At 35.9% G+C, this 21,172-nt stretch overlaps 2 protein-coding genes across 3 annotated transcripts; both read left to right on the top strand.

The window, feature by feature from the left end:
* Positions 1 to 1,042: 1,042 nt before the first annotated feature.
* On the top strand, positions 1,043 to 6,759 carry zgc:113208 (uncharacterized protein LOC550591 homolog). Its single transcript, XM_051108859.1, has 6 exons — positions 1,043 to 1,347; positions 2,473 to 2,661; positions 2,750 to 2,848; positions 5,057 to 5,127; positions 5,928 to 6,058; positions 6,314 to 6,759. The coding sequence occupies exons 1-6, from the start codon at positions 1,209 to 1,211 to the stop codon at positions 6,552 to 6,554; spliced, it is 870 nt and encodes a 289-aa protein (XP_050964816.1). The 5' UTR covers positions 1,043 to 1,208; the 3' UTR covers positions 6,555 to 6,759.
* Positions 6,760 to 7,825: 1,066 nt separating this feature from the next.
* Positions 7,826 to 19,511, top strand: nono (non-POU domain containing, octamer-binding). 2 transcript variants are annotated; one of them, XM_051110728.1, is made up of 10 exons: positions 7,826 to 7,937; positions 8,659 to 8,806; positions 8,894 to 9,087; positions 10,945 to 11,246; positions 11,335 to 11,430; positions 11,687 to 11,883; positions 16,684 to 16,868; positions 16,955 to 16,985; positions 18,759 to 18,838; positions 18,924 to 19,511. In XM_051110728.1, exons 2-10 carry the CDS (start codon positions 8,659 to 8,661, stop codon positions 19,017 to 19,019), a joined length of 1,329 nt encoding a protein of 442 aa, XP_050966685.1. In that variant the 5' UTR covers positions 7,826 to 7,937; the 3' UTR covers positions 19,020 to 19,511. The 2 variants fall into 2 exon arrangements, with proteins under 2 accessions (XP_050966685.1, XP_050966686.1); XM_051110729.1 differs by having other exon boundaries at positions 18,927 to 19,511.
* Positions 19,512 to 21,172: the final 1,661 nt, after the last annotated feature.

Below are 21,172 nucleotides of genomic sequence, written 5' to 3' on the forward strand. Positions count from 1 at the left end.
GTTATTCATGAGTCCCTTGTTTGTCCTGAACAGTTAAACTGCCCACTATTCTTCAGAAAAATCCTTCAGGTCCCAAAACATTATTTGTTTTTTTTTTGTTTGTTTTTTTTTTTTAGCATTTTTGCTTATTTGAACCCTTTCCATTAAAAACTGTATGATATTGGGATCCATCTTTTCACACTGAGGACAACTGAGGAACTCATATGCAACTATTACAGAAGGTTCAAACATTCATTGATGCTCCAGAAGAAAAAATGACGCATTAAGAGCTGGGGGTGTAAAGTTTTGAACAGAATGAAAATTTGTACATTTTTCTTATTTTGCCTAAATATCGTATTTTATCATTTAGTACTGCCCTTCAGAAGCTACAGAAGATATTTGCATGTTTTTCCAGAAAACGAAATAAGTGAAATTTACCCTGATCCTTAAATTCAGGGCTCTTAATGCATTGTGTTTTACTTCTTAAGGATCAGCTCTATTATTTTCTCCTGTGGACTACGTGTAAATGTCTTTTAATGTGAAATATCTTCATATCATTCAGGTCAGTGCTAAACAAAAAATAGCATGCATATTGTATAATCACTCTTTTGTTAAAATAATTAACATTTTGCAGATTCTGCAAGGTCTATGTAAACTTCTGACCTCAACTGTATCCTGGTACAGAATACAAACTCTCATGACATTAATATTAAAATAAAGCAATTCAAATAAAATGTTAAAATCTGAATCTTAAAATCTGCTAAATTAATTATCATAAATTGAGAAAACCTATAGCAGAAATCTGCAAGTGGATAAATGAGCTGCTGTACTATCTTAAGGAATTTGTATATGACAGATTTACAAACTGTTGGGATTGACTTGGCTAAGGTCACGTTGTGAAAACAAGTGCTTACTCCTTCTCACTAATAACTTAAGATTCAGTATATTCAAATGAATTAAGAAACACCTGCACTGAGTCGCTTTTCATATGAATTACGTTGGTTTGATTCGGTAAAGATCAGCCAGGAAAGCCTGTGCTCTGCGCGCATGCGCACTACACCGTGTTGCATAAACGCGGAATCGGCGGTTGTCAAGGAGCAACAGTTTATGTAGTAGGATTATGTAGTTTATTAGTTAACTCTTTACTCGTTTTCTAAGCAAAGTGTCCTTGTATCTATAACCTATTTCTCATTAAACCAATTTGCTTCAGTTACAAAAGTCATTCAAACATGAGAGAGGAGAATGAAAGAGACAGTAAGAAGATGAAAAGAAAAGCAGGTCCGGTTGATTTAAAGGCGCCTGGGAAAAAGAGACAGAAAATAAAAGACAAAAACGAGGGAACGAGCGGCGCAGTGCACAAAACAGACGGTATCTATCTATCTATCTATCTATCTATCTATGTATCTATCTATCTATGTATCTCTTGTGGCATCAGCTCTGGTGAACTTAAACTACGTTTATGAACTGCGTTTTAAAAACTTTTTCACATTTGCTTCATATTATCAACGAATATCCTATACTATACTATACTATATACTGTATATTGTGCTAGCACACTGTTTATTAAAACAAAATATAAGGCGCATTATGTAATGCTGTTTACGTTTTTATTAACTACAATAAAAATAAAGTATCTAATATTTATTGTACTTTTTTTTTCTGTTACTACTACATGTTGTTTAACTTTTGTAATTAGTCCCTGATAGCACACATACATCTCGGAGACGTCTATTTGACATCTGCATTGACATCAGGAAGAGTGTTTGCTCATCTGCAAGATGTCTACAGGACATTTTCTATCAGATGTCAAGTAGATGTCTATTAGATGTCTTTAAGATGTTTATGTTTTAGAATATCTGTTGATGTCTGCCAGATGTTTGTACACCGCAGATGTTTTCCATATCAAGTGATCTTTAACAGACATCTTGCAGACGTACATGTGCTATCTGGGGTAGGGTCTGGGTCAGTAACAGCTCAAGTGTCATAATGGCTGCACGTGCAGCTGGAATTGTACTGATGCTGAATTCCCCACGTTCACTCACATATCTTCATGTAATTTAAACTTTGTTCATTTGGCTTGTCGTTTGAAGGGCTGTGGACATTTCAAGCCATCTCAAGTAAATTTAGATGGATTTGGATGTGGTCGAAAGTGATCTGACTAGTTGATTTGTTCACATTGCAATTAGTTCATCCACTGAAACTGATTTGATTTGCCCACCGTTAGCATGCATGAGAGGTATGTATTATTGTATGGACAGCGTAATCAGCCAATTATAATAACTAGGAGCACATAATAGGGGTAGGCATTATTGCATTGACAGGATAATGAGCCATTCAGCACAGTAGAGGTGTTTGCACCAATCACGTGACTTCTAGCTCTTTTATCGCAGCCTTTACATATTTTATATTTACATTTCAGAGATGAAGCCCTTTTAGGTTAGCAACATTATTTAGAGATTGTGTTTTTGTAATGTGTTTTTCTCTGATCCTCAGCTGTCGGTGGTAAAGCTGACTCTACAAAAACCAAAGTAAAGCATTCTAGCAAAGACAAGGACAAAGGGAAAAAAAATAAATCTGCCCACTCAACAGACCGGTCTGAGGATGATAAGAAAAACAATTCAGATGGTTGCAAAAATACCTCTGAAATAAAGAAGAATGATAAAGGACAACTTGTGTTTAAAGGTGAAGTTAAGAAAATGTTGTGGTATAGGCTTGTAATTTATTCCTTCATTTATTCGTTGACTATTTTTTTGTTTTTCTGTTGTTGCAGACCATCCAGAGTTCACACCTAACATGACTCCTAAAGAGGTTTTACAGGCAGGCAGTTTTGGGGGTACCTATTTCAGGCCCATCTACTCCAGTATCACAAGTATGTCTCACAGTGATGAGGTCTTGTTAGCTACAAATATTGCATAACAGAGATTTTACATGCTTTGTTAAATAATTATTAAAAATTGGTTGATTTTTTGTTGTTGTTGTTGAATTTCAAAACATGTGCAGTGTCTATAAAATATAATTATCCCTTCTTCTTCTTTTTTGTAATTTCTTTCTTTCTTTCTTTCTTATTTACCACCTTCAATTTGAAAGTTCAGTAACCACTGTTACAGCCAGTTGCTTTTCAAAGTCACATAAATAGTTAATTGAGATCTCTTGGTGAGTCAGTATTGTGACATAACTGGTGAGAGGAAACAACTCTGGAGATTACACGCTCTAATATCTGAAATTGGCTGCAACAAACAAATGCTGTCTGGGCGCTTCACCAGTCAATTTTGTGTCAGAATGGCAAAGAGAAGCCACTGTTAAAATGATGTATGACATCTACAATTTACCAGAAGGCATGTGAGAAACTATGGTCTGATGAGACTAAATTTGAGGTTTTGGTAATCAGACTAAATTCCATGCTTGTTGTAAGCCAATAACTGTTGCTTCTTCATTAAAACGGATTTGGAGAGATTTAGCATCACTTGTTCACCACTGAATTCTCTTCGGTGAATGGGTGCCATCAAAATGAGAGTCCAAACAGCTGATGAAAAACACACAATATACCAATATTTAACTTCAGACCATTGCTTCCAGCTAATATAGAGTCCTCCATTTATAATATTGCTTTCTCCAGTGAAAAAGTCGTCTCATCAAGTTAAATCAAGTGAGAAATATGCACCGATCAAGCAGAGTTTTCAAGCGAAAACATTACAAAACTAGTTTTAAATAAATATGTTGATGATTTTGATGTGAGAGGACACCAGGGGACTTTTTCACTGGATCATGTGTGATGGTTTAAAGCTAAAACACCTTAATGATGGATTTGTTTCTTACAAACAAGTTTGTTTCTTTTTTCACTTCACAAGATGTTAATTGACGGACTGGAGTCTGTTGGGATGGGATGTTGATTATTTGTGAATTATTGTGATGCTTTTATCAGCCGTTTGGACTCATTCACTGCAGATGATCACTTGATGAGCAAATGATCCACAAAACAACTGTCCACTAAATATCTTTCTGCAACCTGACTTAGTTTGAGCAGTTTTGCTCTGATGAGTTGGGATAGTTGGAAAATATACAAAGCTGATAGAGACCTGACTGTAATTGCTTCCGAAGGCGCATATACTAAATACAAAATTGCCTGGTGGTAAATACTTATGGAAATGTATCCACCTTTTTCTTCATAGTGGAAGTAAGCCTATGGGTGAGACTTCAGGTTCATTATAAGGGAAATAACGAGAAGAATAGCAACATGCAGTAAATGGTAAAACTGTTTGCACTACAAACCAGTGTGTTCATAATGAAGAAAATACAATAAAATAACATAGTAAATCACACCTATTTGCAATATCAAGCATCAAAACGAGCTGTTTTGTACAGCTTAAAATAGCTGGAAGCGGATGAGACCGGAAGCCTGACCCATGAAATTTACAAATGGCCACACCCACTCTTACAGGAAGGAAAACAGTGCATAACTGTAGTAGATTTTGACCAATTTAAGGAAATCTGTTTTCACTTGAACAAGTTAAAAGAAAATAGAAAATAGTACTTTTTATGGGTCAGAACTGTTGTTTAGTGTACTTACCACTTAAAAAGTCTTAACAAGTACATGTGATTTTTTATTATTATTATAGTTGTGGCTTCTTATTCTCCCAGGAACAGGTGATGAAATGTTATTTACTCGTTAGTTATCCACACCGAATACGTCTCTTACTTTGCTCATTTAATTAAAAAAGGCGGTTTACAATAAAAACACATAGATTCATGGTTCGACGACAGTAAGAACCATGTATTCCCGCCACCTGTTCACTGACACAAACAATCATGAGGTTTAAATGTCATATGACCTACACCAACTCCCCTCCCAACGTCCCACACCGCCACCTAGTGGTTAAAAATTACATTTGGCACCTACAATTATTGTTAGTATTATTATTATTATTACTTTATTTTATTTTTTTTTTTTAAACATTTCTGCATCTTTGGCAGTCAGAAAGGCTAATTATGCACTCAGATGTTTAACAATTGTTATGCACTCAACTGTAAGTCTTAGTATTCACAAAAGTGTGTGTGTGTGTGTTTTTTTTTTAAACAGAGCAACATTACAAAGATGTTTGGCAGGAGCTTCCTAAAGACTGGTTGGATGGACTAAACATCTCTAAACAGGTATTAATCATTATCATTACATTTTAATAGTAAATGCTTTCATCAAAGTTAAACATTTTCATTTTGACTGTCTATAAGAGATAAAAGAGCTGAATGGACTCCCTTTGTGTGTATGATTTATTCCACTGACTCATTCCACTTTAATTGTAGATCACAGTGCAGACCTCAGTTGATAGACTGTTGTGTATTAGTACTTCTTTTTATTACCATCAATAATATCATTTTTACAGATCTACTGTTATTTTTATTTTTATATATGCCTCATGTTGTTTTATGCAGTATTTTATGTCAGCAGATTAACTGGTCATTTGATTGTAGATCACAGTACAGACCTCAATTGATCGACTGTTGTGTATTAGTACTTCTTTTTATTACCATCAGTAATATCATTTTTACAGATCTACTGTTATTTTTATTTTTATATATGCCTCATGTTGTTTTATGCAGTATTTTATGTCAGCAGATTAACTGGTCATTTGAGTGGTTTTATCCCTTTAGTTTGATGCTCAGGGCTATGAGCATGTGACGAGACCCTCATGCAAAAGGGAAAACCATGAAATTTTATGAAGCCAGAAGACCTTACTTGCACTTGATAAAAATGAATGAATCATTGATAACAGTTACATTGCCACAAGCCAGCAATCATTCAGAGCTGAATTCAGCTCCAACTTGGAGCTGCGGTTATATGCATGTATTTGAGAAATAATTGAAACTTTACTATTATTAGCAGGTTTTATACCACTGAGAGTTTTTTTCTGTTTTCATTGTTTGGTTTTTTAAATGATTTGCCTTTGTTTCAGGTGGCTTCATCCACGTACAGGGAAAACGTGAACACCTATAATGTAAAATGTGGAGGCAGTCTAGAGATGTGGGAAAGTAGTGGGTGGATTGTGCCCCAGGATCCATATGGCTGGTTCCAGTGGTACTGCAGGCAAGTGCTGCTGCAACTCCTTTCAGTTTGCGTTTAAAAAAAAAAATATTTTATTCAGCAAGGACGCATTAAATTGAAACTGAAGTGAGTGGAAAGTTGCACAAAATTACATTGTTGTTTAAAAAAAATGCTTTCAATATTGATCACAAGAAATGTTTCTTAAGCAAAAAATCAACAAATCAGAATGATTTCTGAAGGATCATGTGACACTTAAGACTGACTCATTCACAAACTCATCTTCTTTCTTTTCACCAGGTTTTACCAGGGCAGGAGAACAGCGGACGATTCACGCCAGATCAGTCGCTGGGCCAAATGTGCAGGGGTCAAAGGTCGGTGGCGGAATAATCTCATCACAAAAGTGGTCCGGTCCGGTTGTGCTTATGACAACCCCACTGTTTCCCCGGTGGTCAGACAGACTCTGCAGCACTGGGGCTACAAACTCACCTTGGAGGATTATAAGGAAGGAGCAAAGAGAGTCAAACTCAGAAAGGATTAACAGACTTCCAAACTGGCCTCGTTCGATTTATCACATTTATCAGAGAATAAAGGAAATAAACTGACAAAACAGATTAAATAATTGATGGTTTGTGGGACTGAGGGATTTTCTTAGCTGACTACACTGTGGTAATAGTACTGCTGTATTGGTTTTCATTGGTCATGTTTTCTGTAAGATGTTTTGGTAAATAAAAGTTATAATAATGGTCTATTTTTAAAATTTGGATTCAAAGCAGAAGCAGACATGGCTTGTTTTTTCTTGTCACACTTGTTCACTCACATGCCTTGGAGGAATGTGGAGAACGGATCTGTGATCGGATATGGCCGTTGTTACAGTTATTTTTTTGTGACAGTAATTTATTTTTCTAGGTTTATTTTTAATACATTCTGAACATGCTTATCTATTTGACTACACTCTGTGTCTCATATACAAACTTTCCAAGCGGTCATCTCAGAATGGAATTTATTTTTAAAAAGTTTATTTTATTTACTTATTAAATTTTTTTTGGTGGCACTACACATTGTACCCTTTAGTTTTAGAAACAGGTGTAATTTAATCAGGAACATTTATTTTAAGGGTAATTTCTGATAAGCATTACATTTTAATTCTCCCATTGTATATGTATTAGTATATTAGATATTATTTGATAGAAATGGAGATCATATTAGGTCATTTTCTTCCTTCTTCGCGCTTCTTTGTTCACTACTCGTTTCGTGATGATTTATGGTATTGGTTGGTTTGTCTCACTTTCTGTCCTATTAGATAAAATTTCATTAATGTATATGACATATAAAAGTCAAAGGTTAACAAATATAAAAATAAACATGACATATTCATCTAAAATAACTCTCAATCCCTTACCTCAGTTACTCGTTTCTACACTTATAAAGTTCTTGGCATTAAGTAAATAATAAAAATATAATTTAAAAAAAGTTTAGGTGACTGAGCATGACCAGATAAAAAGTGTAAACTGGTTATTTTAATTAAAATCGACACTGGTTTTGTTAATTGCGCTTCCTTTGTTCAACACTTGTCGGCGCCAGCAGCTCCCAATTTTTTTTTATTATTTTTTTTAGCATTTCTCATTCCACGCCGCTCACAAACTTGTTTTTTCGTCATTTCCTACTTAAAACAACCAATTTGGCCTATGTAGCTGGGTTTAAAAACGACGGCATCCAATGAAACCTTTGGAACACGTAAACGTCATTTTATTGACGTGGAATTGACCAATCGAAAGCGTCAGAGCGTACGCCGGAAAACCCTGCGCCAGCCAATGAGCAGTTAGATCAGGAAGCAGGTTGAGCTGTACGTCGTTCAGCCCCTCTCCTCTTTGTGATCAACGCTGCGTGTGTTACTGAAGCGGATTAAACACTCGTATAAAAGGTATTTAGACGTTCGTATTTCTTTTATATTCTATTCTTATAATGCATGCTTTCATTTATAAATGAATGTGTTAGTGCATATGAGCTGGAGACGAGTCCGGGCTATTTGCCGTGTTGAGTGTATCGGTCTGGCTCAGCTAGGCTTTGCAAACCCATACACGCTCATTAATGGAGAAATCATATAGTTAATAATGTAAAAATGCATGCACTAAGCTATAATCACTAATAATAGTAATTCAAGCTTGAAATCTTAACCGTGAATAAAACATACGTTAGCGTACATAACGAAGAATCAAGCAATCGTTGAAAACAAAGACACCAAATTGCACCCACCAATAAATAAATCACGTTCTTAATGAACTCTAATGCATTGGACGTTAAATATGCATCTTATTTTTCTTTAATGTATATTTCAAAGAACATACCCAATGATAAAAACCTATATTTTTAAGATCTGTTATCCTATTTTATTGTATAATGTAATCAGATTCACAGTTTGTTGATTTTCAATGTCTCTTGTTCATGTGTATGACCAATGTAGATTTTGCATTAAGCATTTCACCAAATGTGCAATTAAAGGATGCTGTAATGTCAGTGAATCCTCTTAGAGCATCCAGAACAAAGTCTGCCCTGGTTTCGTTTACACTTTTAAATGAGCCTTAACCTCAGGTTTTAAAAATCAGCAGAATCAAGTTTGTAATGATGTTCATTCGCCTTAATAGATGCAAGGAAACAGAGGACCCCGTTCAGAGCAGCAGAATCACGGCCCACCCCGACAGCAGCCCAACCCCCAACAGGACCAGCAGAGGAAGCCTTCAGGAGCTGACAGCAATGGACAACACACTGACGCTGGGGAGCAGAGTAGCCCCAGTAAGCAGCAGTTATGGGCTGAAAATCATTTATGCCACAAATCTTTATATTCTGCTCAAGTCACTGACTGAACCTTCTCTCTTGCAGATGCTGCTTTCACTATAGACCTGCAGAACTTCAGGAAGCCAGGTGAGAAGACCTACACGCAGAGGAGCAGGCTGTTTGTGGGGAACCTGCCCACTGGAACCACAGAGGAGGATGTGGAGAAGCTCTTCTCCAAGTATGGAAAACCTTCCGAGATCTTCATCAACAAGGAAAGAGGCTTTGGCTTCATCAGGCTGGTGAGTTTGATCAGGCTTCATTTTGAAATGAAGCAGAGAGTGACTGTGGTTGACTGACCTGGCAAAGTCTGTTCTTAACCAAAGCTGCATTGTTTTGTTTTGTTTTTTGCTAAATTAAAGTTTTAGTTGATCTTATTTATATCAGGGTTTTAAAAAGCCTAAATTTGTTTTCCACAATTAAGGCTTAAAGAGGTATTAAATTGAAGCAGAAAATCTTTAATTGATAAAGCATTAAATGTTGCATGCACTGCAAAAAAAGTCTTCCTTAGTATTTTTACTTTATTTTTCAGCATAAATGTCAAAACATCCTTAAAACAAGATACATTGTCTTAACTGAATATAAGAAATCTTTTGTAAAAAACTGAATGAAAATATGAAAACTAGTTTCCCCTTTGAATCCAGCCTGTTGGCAGATATTTGTGACTCTGGACCACAAAACCAGTCTTAAGTAGCACGGGTATATTTGTAGCAATAGCCAAAAATACATTGTATGGATCAAAAATCATTAGGATATTAAGTAAAGATCATGTTCAGTGAAGATATTTTGTACATTTCCTACCATAAATATATCAGAACTAAATTTTTGATTAGTAATATGCATTGCTAAGAACTTAATTTGGACAACTTTAAATGCGATTTTTCTCAATATTTAGTTTTGCACCCTAAGGTTCCAGATTTTCAAATTGGCCAAATATTGTGTTATCTTAACAAAACATAGATCAATGGAAAGCTTATTTACTCAGCTTTCAGGTCACTTATATATGGTTTTGTGGTCCATGGTCACTTTTGTTCTTGTTTGAATTATAAACGTACTTCATTTTTATCAATCTTTCATAAAATAAGACCCATTGTTTTGCTTCTCCAGAAAATGTATCTTGATTTAAAGAAGTTCACTTCCAGAACAAAAATTTACAGATGATGTACCCCCCACCACCATGTCATCCAAGATGTTCCTGTCTTTCTCTCTTCAGTTGATGAGAAATTGTTTCTTGAGGAAAAAAATCCAGGAATTATCTCAATATAATGGACTGCAATGGTGCCCCCAAGTTTGAACTTCCAAAATGCAGTTTAAATGCAGCTTCAAATGACTCTAAACAATCCCAGCTGAGAAAGAACGGTCTTATCTAGCTAAACGATCTGTCATTTTTTTAAACAAATTGACAATTTATATACTTTACGTACTAAGTTTGCGTGAACTTTTTTTTTTTCCCTGTTCAATTTGGTCAAGACAGTTAGGGTATGTCGAAAAACAAGTTTTCTTCCCTAACATCAAAATCATCCTGCATCACTGCAGAAGTACCAACCCAGTGTTTACAAAGTGAACATGCAAAGAAGATCAAACGCCCTTTACAAAAAAATTGTAAAACAGCGATGTAGGACATTTTTGACGTTGAAGATGAAAACGAGACAGGAGTTTTTCGACATACCCTAACTGTATTGACCTGGATTACACAGACTATGCATGCGCATTGCAGAGACAAGACGAGCATATGAGGTTAAAAAGTATACAAGTTGTCAATTTGTTTAGAAAATGACAGATCGTTTCGCTACGTAAGACCCTTCTCCCTTGGCTGGGATCACTTAGAGCCCTTTGAAGCTGCATTTAAACTGCATTTTGGAAGTTCAAACTTGGGAGCACCACTGAAGTCCACTATATGGAGAGAAATCCTGGAATGTTTTCCTCAAGAGAAACAATTTCTTATTGACTGAAGAAAAAAAGACATGAACATCTTGGATGACAAGGGGGTGAGTAAATTATCTGTAAATGTTTGTTCTGGAAGTGAACTTCTCCTTTAAGAATCTCTTCATTTCAGACCAATGCAACATTAACCCTGACTTGATTGCTCTTCTCATTAGGAAACAAAGACTCTTGCGGACATAGCAAAAGCAGAACTGGATGATGCCGTGTTCCGAGGTCGCCAGATCCGTGTGCGCTTTGCCACTCACGGCGCTGCGCTGACAGTCAAGAACCTGCCTCAGTTTGTGTCCAATGAGCTCCTGGAAGAGGCTTTCTCCATGTTTGGTCCAATTGAACGGGCCATTGTTATTGTCGATGATCGTGGCAGGCCAACTGGTAAAGGCATTGTGGAGTTTGCTAACAAACCCTCTGCTAGGAAAGCTCTGGACCGTTGTGGAGATGGAGCTTTTCTTCTCACTGCGTGAGTCTAAGTATATGCTGCTCTCATCAGTAATTGTGTGTAAATGGTTGTTGGTTTGCTTAATTTTAACTTTCTTTCCCTAACTCAGTTTCCCAAGGCCTGTTACCGTTGAGCCGATGGAGCAGCTTGATGAGGATGAGGGACTTCCTGAGAGGCTTATTAATAAAAATGCAATATATCACAAGTGAGTTCATGTTTTCATATGCATTGTGTATAAAACCATAATGTGCAACCAAATGGTTATCCGGGTTTCATAAAAGTATGGTAATATTGAAAATAGTGTTTTTCAGACCTGGAGAAGTTATGGAAATTTACCAACTCATGAAAAGTAATGGAATGTTGTGTAGTGAATATATTTTTTTCTAAATGTAGGATGTATATATTACATGGCTACTCACCACATACATAAACTGACATGTCTTTCTCTGTCTGTCCATTAGAGAGCGTGAGCAGCCACCCCGGTTTGCTCAGCCAGGCTCATTTGAATATGAGTATGCTATGCGCTGGAAGGCCTTAATGGAAATGGAAAAGCAGCAGTTCGAACAGGTTGATCGAAACATCAAAGAGGCCCAAGAGAAGCTGGAGACTGAAATGGAAGCTGCACGACATGAGCACCAAGTCATGTTGATGCGACAAGGTGAGTACACACAGGTGGACTTTTTTTTTTTTTTTTTTTTTTTTTTTTTTATGATTGTTAACGCTTAAATGTACCCCAATTTTTTTTCATCTTAATCACCTTTAAAGGCAGAAATGGCTTTTGAACCCCTCTGTGTTAAAATATTTACCCCCTGGGAATTCCAAGTCAAGTCATTTAACACTAGGGATGCACGATATTATCGGACTGATATCGGAATCGCCCGATAATGACTTCAAATGTAAATATCGGCATCGGCCCGATATGAAAAATTATGCCGATATGTTTTGCCGATAAGATGAATATGTTAACTCACATGTGCTAAGGGTGTGCTAGGGATTAGATCACGTCAGCAGTGTGGCTCATTCTTGAAGCAAAGTTTTGACTGAATGAGGAGTAGATTCACTGTTTTGTATCGCTGCATTTAAACTGAGAATACACATACAGAATGATGCATAGCAATAGCACGTGCAGTGGCAGCAGCGGCTATAGGAGAAAGCGCGCCGTTGTTCCAACGGCAAAACACACTGTTGCTCATATGAAACATTTTTCGTGAATATGACACAAGTGAGGTACAAAGCATTCTTTATAAGTTAAATAATTGGTTAGCAGGCAAATGTTAGTAGCGACCATACTTTTGGATTCATGCAGTTCGAGCCAATACATTTAAAGCCATAAGCGGCTGTGTGTCCTGTTTTCCCGGTTGGTCACGAATTGCCACAAACTTAATAATATTTATAGTTTCTTTTCACAAATCATCACCGTCTCACCCTTTAATTTCGCAGGTTTGTTTTCTTGTCATTTACTTTTAATCCATGTTGTCGGATCATTTATGCGGGTAAACTGCGTGTGGGAAATAAAAGATTTCGTGGCAATAAATTAAGAATTCGTTAATACGACTTTTTAATTCGTTCCCTTATTTTACAAATTAATAAATTAATAAAACGTAGGAACGAATTAACAAGTTGTAGGAAATAATTATGTTCGTGTCCCGCAGCCCTGTCAGAGCGCAGTGCACCGTATAAAATAATTAGAAATTATAATTAAACATGACTTAGTGACTACATTTCTATTACTTTCTTTCCATGTTGAATGCCTTTGTATTGCAGGGCTCTAGAATGATCAAAACTGTCACATTTTTTTTTTTTTTTTTTTTTAAATGTGCAAGTTAAAATTTGACGTGGTCGCACTGCTCCATACAGCGCGGGTTACAGAGTTACAAAGCCGTGGCATATTCAGGATTTCACTGATCACGCAAAGAGTAGTTTTCGTTGTGAGCGCTTCGGGTGTAGAGCCTGGTTTGTATTTGTAGTGTCAGCACGAGCCAGGTGGTGACGGCAAAAAGGACGCGACTATTCTGGAAACGATGGCGGACGGAGGATTTGGTTTTCGAGTAGGGTAAAAGACCGCTTGTTAAACCAGAGAAGGTAAACATGTTGGTATTCTTGTGCAAAAAAAGTGTACTGTTTTGCCAGTTGGTCACGAATTGCCACATAACTTAATATTTTTATTTTCCCAAATCCTCACCGTCTCACCCTTTAATTTCTTAGGTTTATTTTCTTGTCATTCACTTTTAATCCATGTTTTCGTATCTCTTACTGTGATAAATTGCGGGTGGGAAATAAAATATTTCGTGGGAATAAATTAACAATTCATTAATACTACATATTAATTCGTTCCCTCATTTTACAAATTAATAAATTAATAAATCATAGGAACGAATTAAGAAATTGTAGCAATGAATTATGTCCTGTTCATGTCCCGCAAAGCACCCTCACAGTCACCCAGTTTAGTTCTACTTTTCTGTTTTCGTTTTGAAATGTTGTATTCAGATTGCGAATTCGAAAGTGAAAGCATCCGAAGTTCGGCTTATAACATAGCAAAAGTGAACTTAATTTACAAAATTCAGATCATAAATAATGCTAGTCTACTGATGAAAAAGAAGGGATTGAATGTAAACCACTCATTACTATTTATTTAATCCTAACGAATAAGTTATTGTTAAAAACTAACTTTCCAAATAAAATGATATATATCGGTATCGGTATCGGCCAAAATGAGATGAAAAAATATCGGCATATCGGATATCGGCAAAAATCCAATATCGTGCATCTCTATTTAACACATTTGCATGTTCATGGTTCTCTGTTATACATGTGGAAAACCACAGCTCTTAGGGCTGCAATATTATGACAGAAAGCATTATAGTAAATTATTGCTCTTTATATAATAATAATGATTATTAATATTGATATAGAGAAAACAACATAAAACGTTTTTGTTTTTTTGGGCATGTCATGTTTTGGCTTCATAGACAAACTAGTCTAGCCCACATTATGCAAAAACTCCCATTCACTGAAGCTATGGAATTAGAATTTTATTTATAGTATACATTACCATTTTTGAACTGTAAGATTTTTAATGTTTTTAAAGAAGTCTCTTCTGCTCACTAAGCCTGCATTTATTTGATCCAAAGTACAGCAAAAAAAGAATAAAATTTAGAAGTTTTTACTTTTTTTTTTTTTTTTTTAGTTTAAAATTTTTAAAATGTTACTTTAAAATAACTGTTTTGTATTAGAATATATTTTAAATTATTTATTCCTGTGATTTCAAAGCTGAATTTTTTAGCATTTTTATTACTCCAGAATGATCCTTCAGAAATCATTCTAATATTCTGTTTTGCTGCTCAAAAAACATTTATTATTATTATTATTATTATTATGATTATTATTATTATGTTGAAAACACCTGAGTATAAGTTTTTCAGTTTTTTTCAGGAAGAACAGCATTTATCTAAAATAGAAATCTTTTGTAACATTATAAATATCTTTATCATCACTTTTGATCAATTTAAAAAAAATACTGACTCCAAGCTTTTGATTGGTATAGTGTATAATGTTACAAAAGCTTTTTGTTTCAGATGAATGGCGATCTTTGGATCTTTCTATTCATGAAAGAATTCTGAAAAAAATGTACTCAACTATTTTAAATATTGATGATAATAAAAATGTTTTTTGAACAGCAAATCAGTATATTTGAATGATTTCTGAAGGATCATGTGACACTGAAGACTGGAGTAATGATGCTGAAAATTTAGCTTTGATCACAGGAATTAATTACATTTTAAAATGTTTAAAAAGAAAGCAGTTATTTTAAGTAGTAAAAATATTTCAAAACTGTACTGTTTTTACTGTACTTTGGATCAAATGCAGGCTTGGTGAGCAGAAGAGACTTCTTTAAAAATCTTACTGTTCAAAAACTTTTGACTGGCAGTGTATCTGCACTGTGTTATGATGAGGGAATTTGCAAGTGTGCGCACCCATCACAGCTCCGACTCATTTTCAGCACTGACTAATCTAAGCGCCTCTGATTTGGCTAGTGCATTCCAAATTCAATGGAAACCCGTTTAATTGGTTATAAGGCTTAACGCTGCACAAAACAGCACGTAAAAGCAATCTGATGCAGTATGAGCAAATCTAAATGTAATCCTGCAAATTGACACTTTTGGGGCATTTTTAACCCCTTTTTCTTGAATATATGGGGCGTTTCTGTTCATATTGGTGGCGTTAATTTAATTCAGAGTATGTGAGCGGAGTGGGAGCGGAGCGCGGAGTGGAGCGGTGTGATTTTTATCGGAGTGAGGAGTGGAAATTTTAAAAGTCGGAGCGTTGTGGTTTTTACTCACTCCAAGAACGCTCCACTACCGCTCCATCACGAGTACAATTCATGACAGCGACCCATAATATAACTGCATATATAGCAAGAATTCACGTGTTATACATAGCCTATTTAGCTAGCTTGATAGAGATGGATCACTCAAATTAGAAAGAATGTGAAAACTAGGATGACGGCAATGGACATGAGCAGAAAATTATAGTTTTCAATTAACTAGTTTGTTCTTTCAAAATACTGAATATTTTCAAGTGAAAGCGTGGTTTAAACAAGTACACTTATTCACACACAATCCCTCTCTCAATAATGCATTTAAACAAATGTAAACTTACTGTGGTACTTCATCTGTATATCCGATTTCGAATGAGAAGAAATCTGTAAGAAACGCAGCGATCTGTACATAAAATAACTGACGAAACGTATTGTTGTTATTATTATTATTATTATTATTATTATTATTATTATTTTATCACCAAACATTTGCACTGCAAAAAGCAGCAATTATACCTTTTAATGCTGACTGACAACAATGTTAGCATGGCATGAGGAAAAAAAGTTTGTGCACTAGTTCCAATAAGCCTCTTTAAAACTATACTTTCGTTTTATTTCTGTTATTTTCTTCTTTTAATGTACGTTATGGACAGAACTGTGGTATTTCAAACATACTGATATAGTTTAGACACGGAGCGAAGGCGGAGCGGTGTTTCTGGTATCAGTGAGCGAGGAGTGGAGCGGGAAACAGTGAACCCGGAGCGGAGCTGGAGCGGAGCGGTTATAAAATGCACGGAGCGCGGAGGGGAAATTGTTGTCGCTCCACTCCGCTCACATACTCTGATTTAATTTCCGACCCTGAACTACACAACTTAATTGCTGTTCTTCTCGCGCTACACAACTGTCTTTTGTCTCCGATGTCAGTTTCTAGTTAAAACTCTGCTGTTAGCTGTTAATGCATTTTCCATATTAAAACCCTTTTTGTGCTCAGTTTGTCCCATTGTACTCCAGTGAACCTAAATAAGCCTGTTTCAATGATTAGCTCAAGCAAACCACAGATTAGTCAATTTTGAGGCATCCCTAGTCAGCAGTCACATCACACTGCAGTTAGTCATGTCTGTTTCTCTGTCTCTGCTCCAGATCTCCTGCGCAGACAGGAAGAGTTGAGGAGAATGGAGGAGGCTCATAGCCAGGAGGTGCAGAAACGTAAACAGATGGAGCTGCGCCAGGAGGAGGAGCGGCGGAGGAGAGAGGAGGAGCTCCGTGCCCACTCAGAGGACCTGATGAGGAGACAGCAGGGCCAGGGAGGCAACTTCTCCGAGAAAGTGAGTCTGAGGTTTCCAAGTTCCACAGTTTTTGTCTGCATTTCTGAGGATTTTTAACTCATGGACCTTGTGTTTTGCTTTTTCAGAGGGATCCAGACATGAGGATGCATATGGGAGGTAAGAAATAGACTCAAATATTTTGTGATTAACAACACCTTTACGCAAATACAGCATTATTTACTTTTTAAACATGAGTGTCATAGCAAAAACTGCTTAACTTTAATTCTGAAAATGCTTTACTAAATTTGGTGTTCCTGGTTAAGAATGATCAGCTTTTTAAAAACTGCTTGTAAATCTGTCTTATCATACATTATCACCAAATATTAGATTGTCTTTTTGTCAAATTCTTTTTATAAGTTAGCACAGTTTATGTATTTCTTTTTAAGAACTGATTGGTTGTCAGGTTCAATCTGAGCTTATGCACCTCAGTTTTGGATTGGACAAAAAGGCATCATTTGTGTTCATTCAAAAATAAGGTGCATAGAATACAGGGAAATTTGTCAGCATTTTTTTAGTAGGATGGTCATTTTTGACCAGAAACACCACAGATGTGACAAGGTGAGGGAAAAATACCAAAAAGTAAATAAAATTATAATTCTTTTGGGGGATCATTATATTTTGTGTGAGCAAAGTCAGTAAGTGTGAGTGCAATACAATAACTAACATTTGAAGAAAAACCATGACACAGCATGCCCTGCTTAAAGGGGTCATCGGATGTCCATTTTCCACAAGTTGATATGATTCTTCAGGGTCTTAATGAAAAGTCTGTAATATACTTTGATTAAAAATTCTCAATGGTTGTGTAAAACAACACCCTTTTTACCTTGCCAAAATAAGCTCTGCAAAAATCATCTCATTCTAGTCGAGGCTGCTTTAAATGCAGATGAGCAATGCTCTGCCCCTTGAGTCTGTTTTCTTTAGCTGTGTTTAGCTGCTGAACTTGCTAACTAGCACATTATTAGGAAAGATGATCATAAAGATTCATAAAAAAAACCCTTAAACTCACTTTCTTCTGTAAGTGAAGCTGGATCATGAATGATTTGTGTGAACATAGACGGATATATGTAGATCGGGAGGTGCATTCCCTTCACAAACAAACATAATCTACTGCATCTTCAGCGGCTCAGATGTCTGGAGTAAATGATGACCACTATGTTCATTATTACATCCAGCAACACAACACCTCAATCATTCAATCAGAGATATTTTTGTCTAACTTGCATCCCTGCTCCAGCATCGAAACAAAGAGGGTGGACTGTTGTAGCTGATCTGAGGTAAAACACTCATGTCAATCAACTATTGTGGGAGCGGCCTCTGTGGGTGTGACACCACAACAACAGGCATCTGAGAATGGCTCGATTTGAAAAAGGGGATATTATTTTTACACATTAATTAAAAACAACTGCATGGATTTTTATCATTATAGGGTAGATTTGTACATACACTGCCAACACACATTAATGTTCAAACAACTTGTAAAAATGAACTTGGCATCCGATGACCCCTTTCAGATGTAGGTCTCATTTCTGGTTCGCTAATATGAAATGCTAAATATGAAGAGTTCAGATGCAAAACCAGCTAAAAGCCATTTCTGTCAAAAATGAGATGATAATGATACTGAGTGAATGCTGCTGACACATAGCATACCTCCATCAAATACTTTTACTTCAAACTCCAGTTCCAGCCTCAGCCCAAATTCAGCTAAATTTCAGCCCCAATCAGAAGTACCAGTGCTTGCATAGAAACCTATACAAAGTAGCCAGAAAGAAATGCTAATTTTAAAGAAAAGCATCAGATGGATTTAGATGCTTTTGCATCTGAACTCTTCATATGTTCTTATTTTCAAAACCGGTTTTTTTTTAACATTGCCTTTCTTTCTTGGGGTGGAAGGTCAGGGAATGGCCATGAACAGGAACCCAATGGGTGGAAATACCACCACAGCAGGAGCTGCCAGCTTGGCTTCCAGTGAGGTACAGATTCTCAACACATATTGACAACGTTGAGTTCAACATGCTTGGTGTACAGTATGTAAGCTTCTGTCTTTCTCTTTTTCAGCAGGGGTCTGCTGGTAATCCAGGTGGGCTCCCTCTTCCCTTCCCTCGTCCTGGACCTCCCGTTGACTTTGGCCCCAACAAACGCCGCAGATTCTGAGTCCACCAGCCAAACATCTTTCTTTTGTTTTTTGTTTTACTTTTTTTTTTTTTTTTTACATACTGTAAAATATTTTTAAGTGAAAATTGTGGTTTTGTAGGACCTGTGTATGCATTTCACATTCACAAATGAGTTTGTGTAGGCAAATGTTTTAAACAGGTTGAAGTGTACGTTTTAAGTTACCCTGTAAGATCTCCCATCCCCAGCAGGAGCCTTAAGGGACTGTTTCCAGAAATGAGCCAAGTGTTGGGGTAAAGGATTACTTACTAAAGAGCCCTTTATCTATGGATGAGGGTTTAACTGTGCATGGAAACAGCTCCAGGCTGGACATTCAGCTTTGTATAGCCCTATTTTTCCTTTTTATTAATTTCTTCTTTTTGTATTTCACCCTGCAGTGACCTTTTCTAAAGTAGAGTTTAGCTTTTGTCCATCTTGTCCTCTGCAATGCTTGCCTTTCTAGACAACTTTAAATAAATTCATAACTACATGTTACACACTGACCAGTGTTGCTGGCAGCATTCATGGATTAAATTTTGTGATTTGTCTTTGTACAGCTGTTACAACAAAAGAAAAACACAGAAGCTTTAAATTTAAAAATAAAATGTGTTAATTCAACCACTAAAAGGTATGAAAAACCATAATAAACAGTAGTCTAACGTATGTTAATATATATTCTTATAAAGTAATGTCAGACTTCTTGACTCCATTGTCCACAACAGGATTTTAAGACCCTTTCGTGGCTAATAGATAATCATTTAATCAATAGATTTTATTTATGTGTCTATAGATTCAGATAAGTAAAAAAAAAAAAAAAGTATACTTAAAATGAAAGAAAAAGTTTAAGAATTCCAGGACTTTTAGAAGCTGAATGTTCTTCGGGATTTTTTTTTTTTTCTTTTTTTAAACAAATATATTTGCATATTTTCCTGATAAAACATTTTATGTATAGTAGTTTATGGGCATATCAGTAGTGATAATGTCAATATGTAATGTCTTTTTTTTTTTTTTATACACTGTTATAATTATTAAACATTGCTGTTTTTAGGTTGATTTATTTGTATGGTACAAAACTTTTAAACACAAGCCTTTGGAAACTGTATAACTAAATCAGCTTGAGCTGTTACACATACATTTAGGCCATGCATTTGCTGAAGATGAGTTGTAAATAAGCAAAAAGACCTTTTTTATAAAAGCTATATAGGATAAATGTTTTATTACATTAGTCTATGCCTACAGGATGTTTTCCAAGAGTCACAAAATTCCTAGAGACACAGCACCCCTAAAACCTTTGGCGGTGAAGAAAAAGGCAGAATATTATAAACTGCTTGATTAGAGCTGAGAAAAACTGTGAAGTTCTGGAGGAATTGTTTGCATCCATGGATCAGTGGTATATCTGGTGCAAAAAAAGAGCAAGGCATATGAGCATAAGAACACTGTCAAAACAGTCAGACATGGAGTTGGCTAGTCCTGTTGGGTTGCTTTGTTATAGGAAGTGGAAATATTGACTATATGAAGGACATCATCGATTTTTTGAAGTATGTCTATCAGCGCTGATAGTAGTTGGCGCTAACTTCTGGGAACTATTAAGAGGCTCCATATCTGCCATTGCTGTAAAAAATACTTTTTAATTGAGTGTTTCAAAAAAAGCAGTAACAAGTGTCATTATTGTCGAATCATCATAATACAGCAACAATAATAAACCAGGGCCCTACATTTTCAATAAAGAGACCTCAATAGATAAAAAAATATATTTTCTTTTCAAGTTTGTATCTTTAGAAAATGCACACTTATGAATATGATATTTGGCTAACAGTAAAATAAGGTTTATTGAATATCACATTCATGAAAAACAAAAGTTGCATTTCGTAAATTAGGATTGACATATTTGATAAAATCAAGAATATCACTTAAAAATGTCATTGTGTAAGAGCAATTCCAGAAATATAGCTGCAAGCAGCGATGGGCGGGCCCTCGCCGCCAGCGCATCCACAACCCTGGTGCCATCAGAAGAACGGTGCCCAGCGGGCACATGAATTAACAGTAACCCTGAGGCAGTTTGGATTGAAGGGTTACAGCAATGAAAGGGTTAAAAGCAAAACGCTTTTAAATCATTCTGATAGACTGAGAATGAGCTGAAAAAAAATCTTTATCCT

This window comes from Labeo rohita, chromosome 5, assembly GCF_022985175.1.
Source record: "Labeo rohita strain BAU-BD-2019 chromosome 5, IGBB_LRoh.1.0, whole genome shotgun sequence".
NCBI lineage: Eukaryota > Metazoa > Chordata > Actinopteri > Cypriniformes > Cyprinidae > Labeo > Labeo rohita.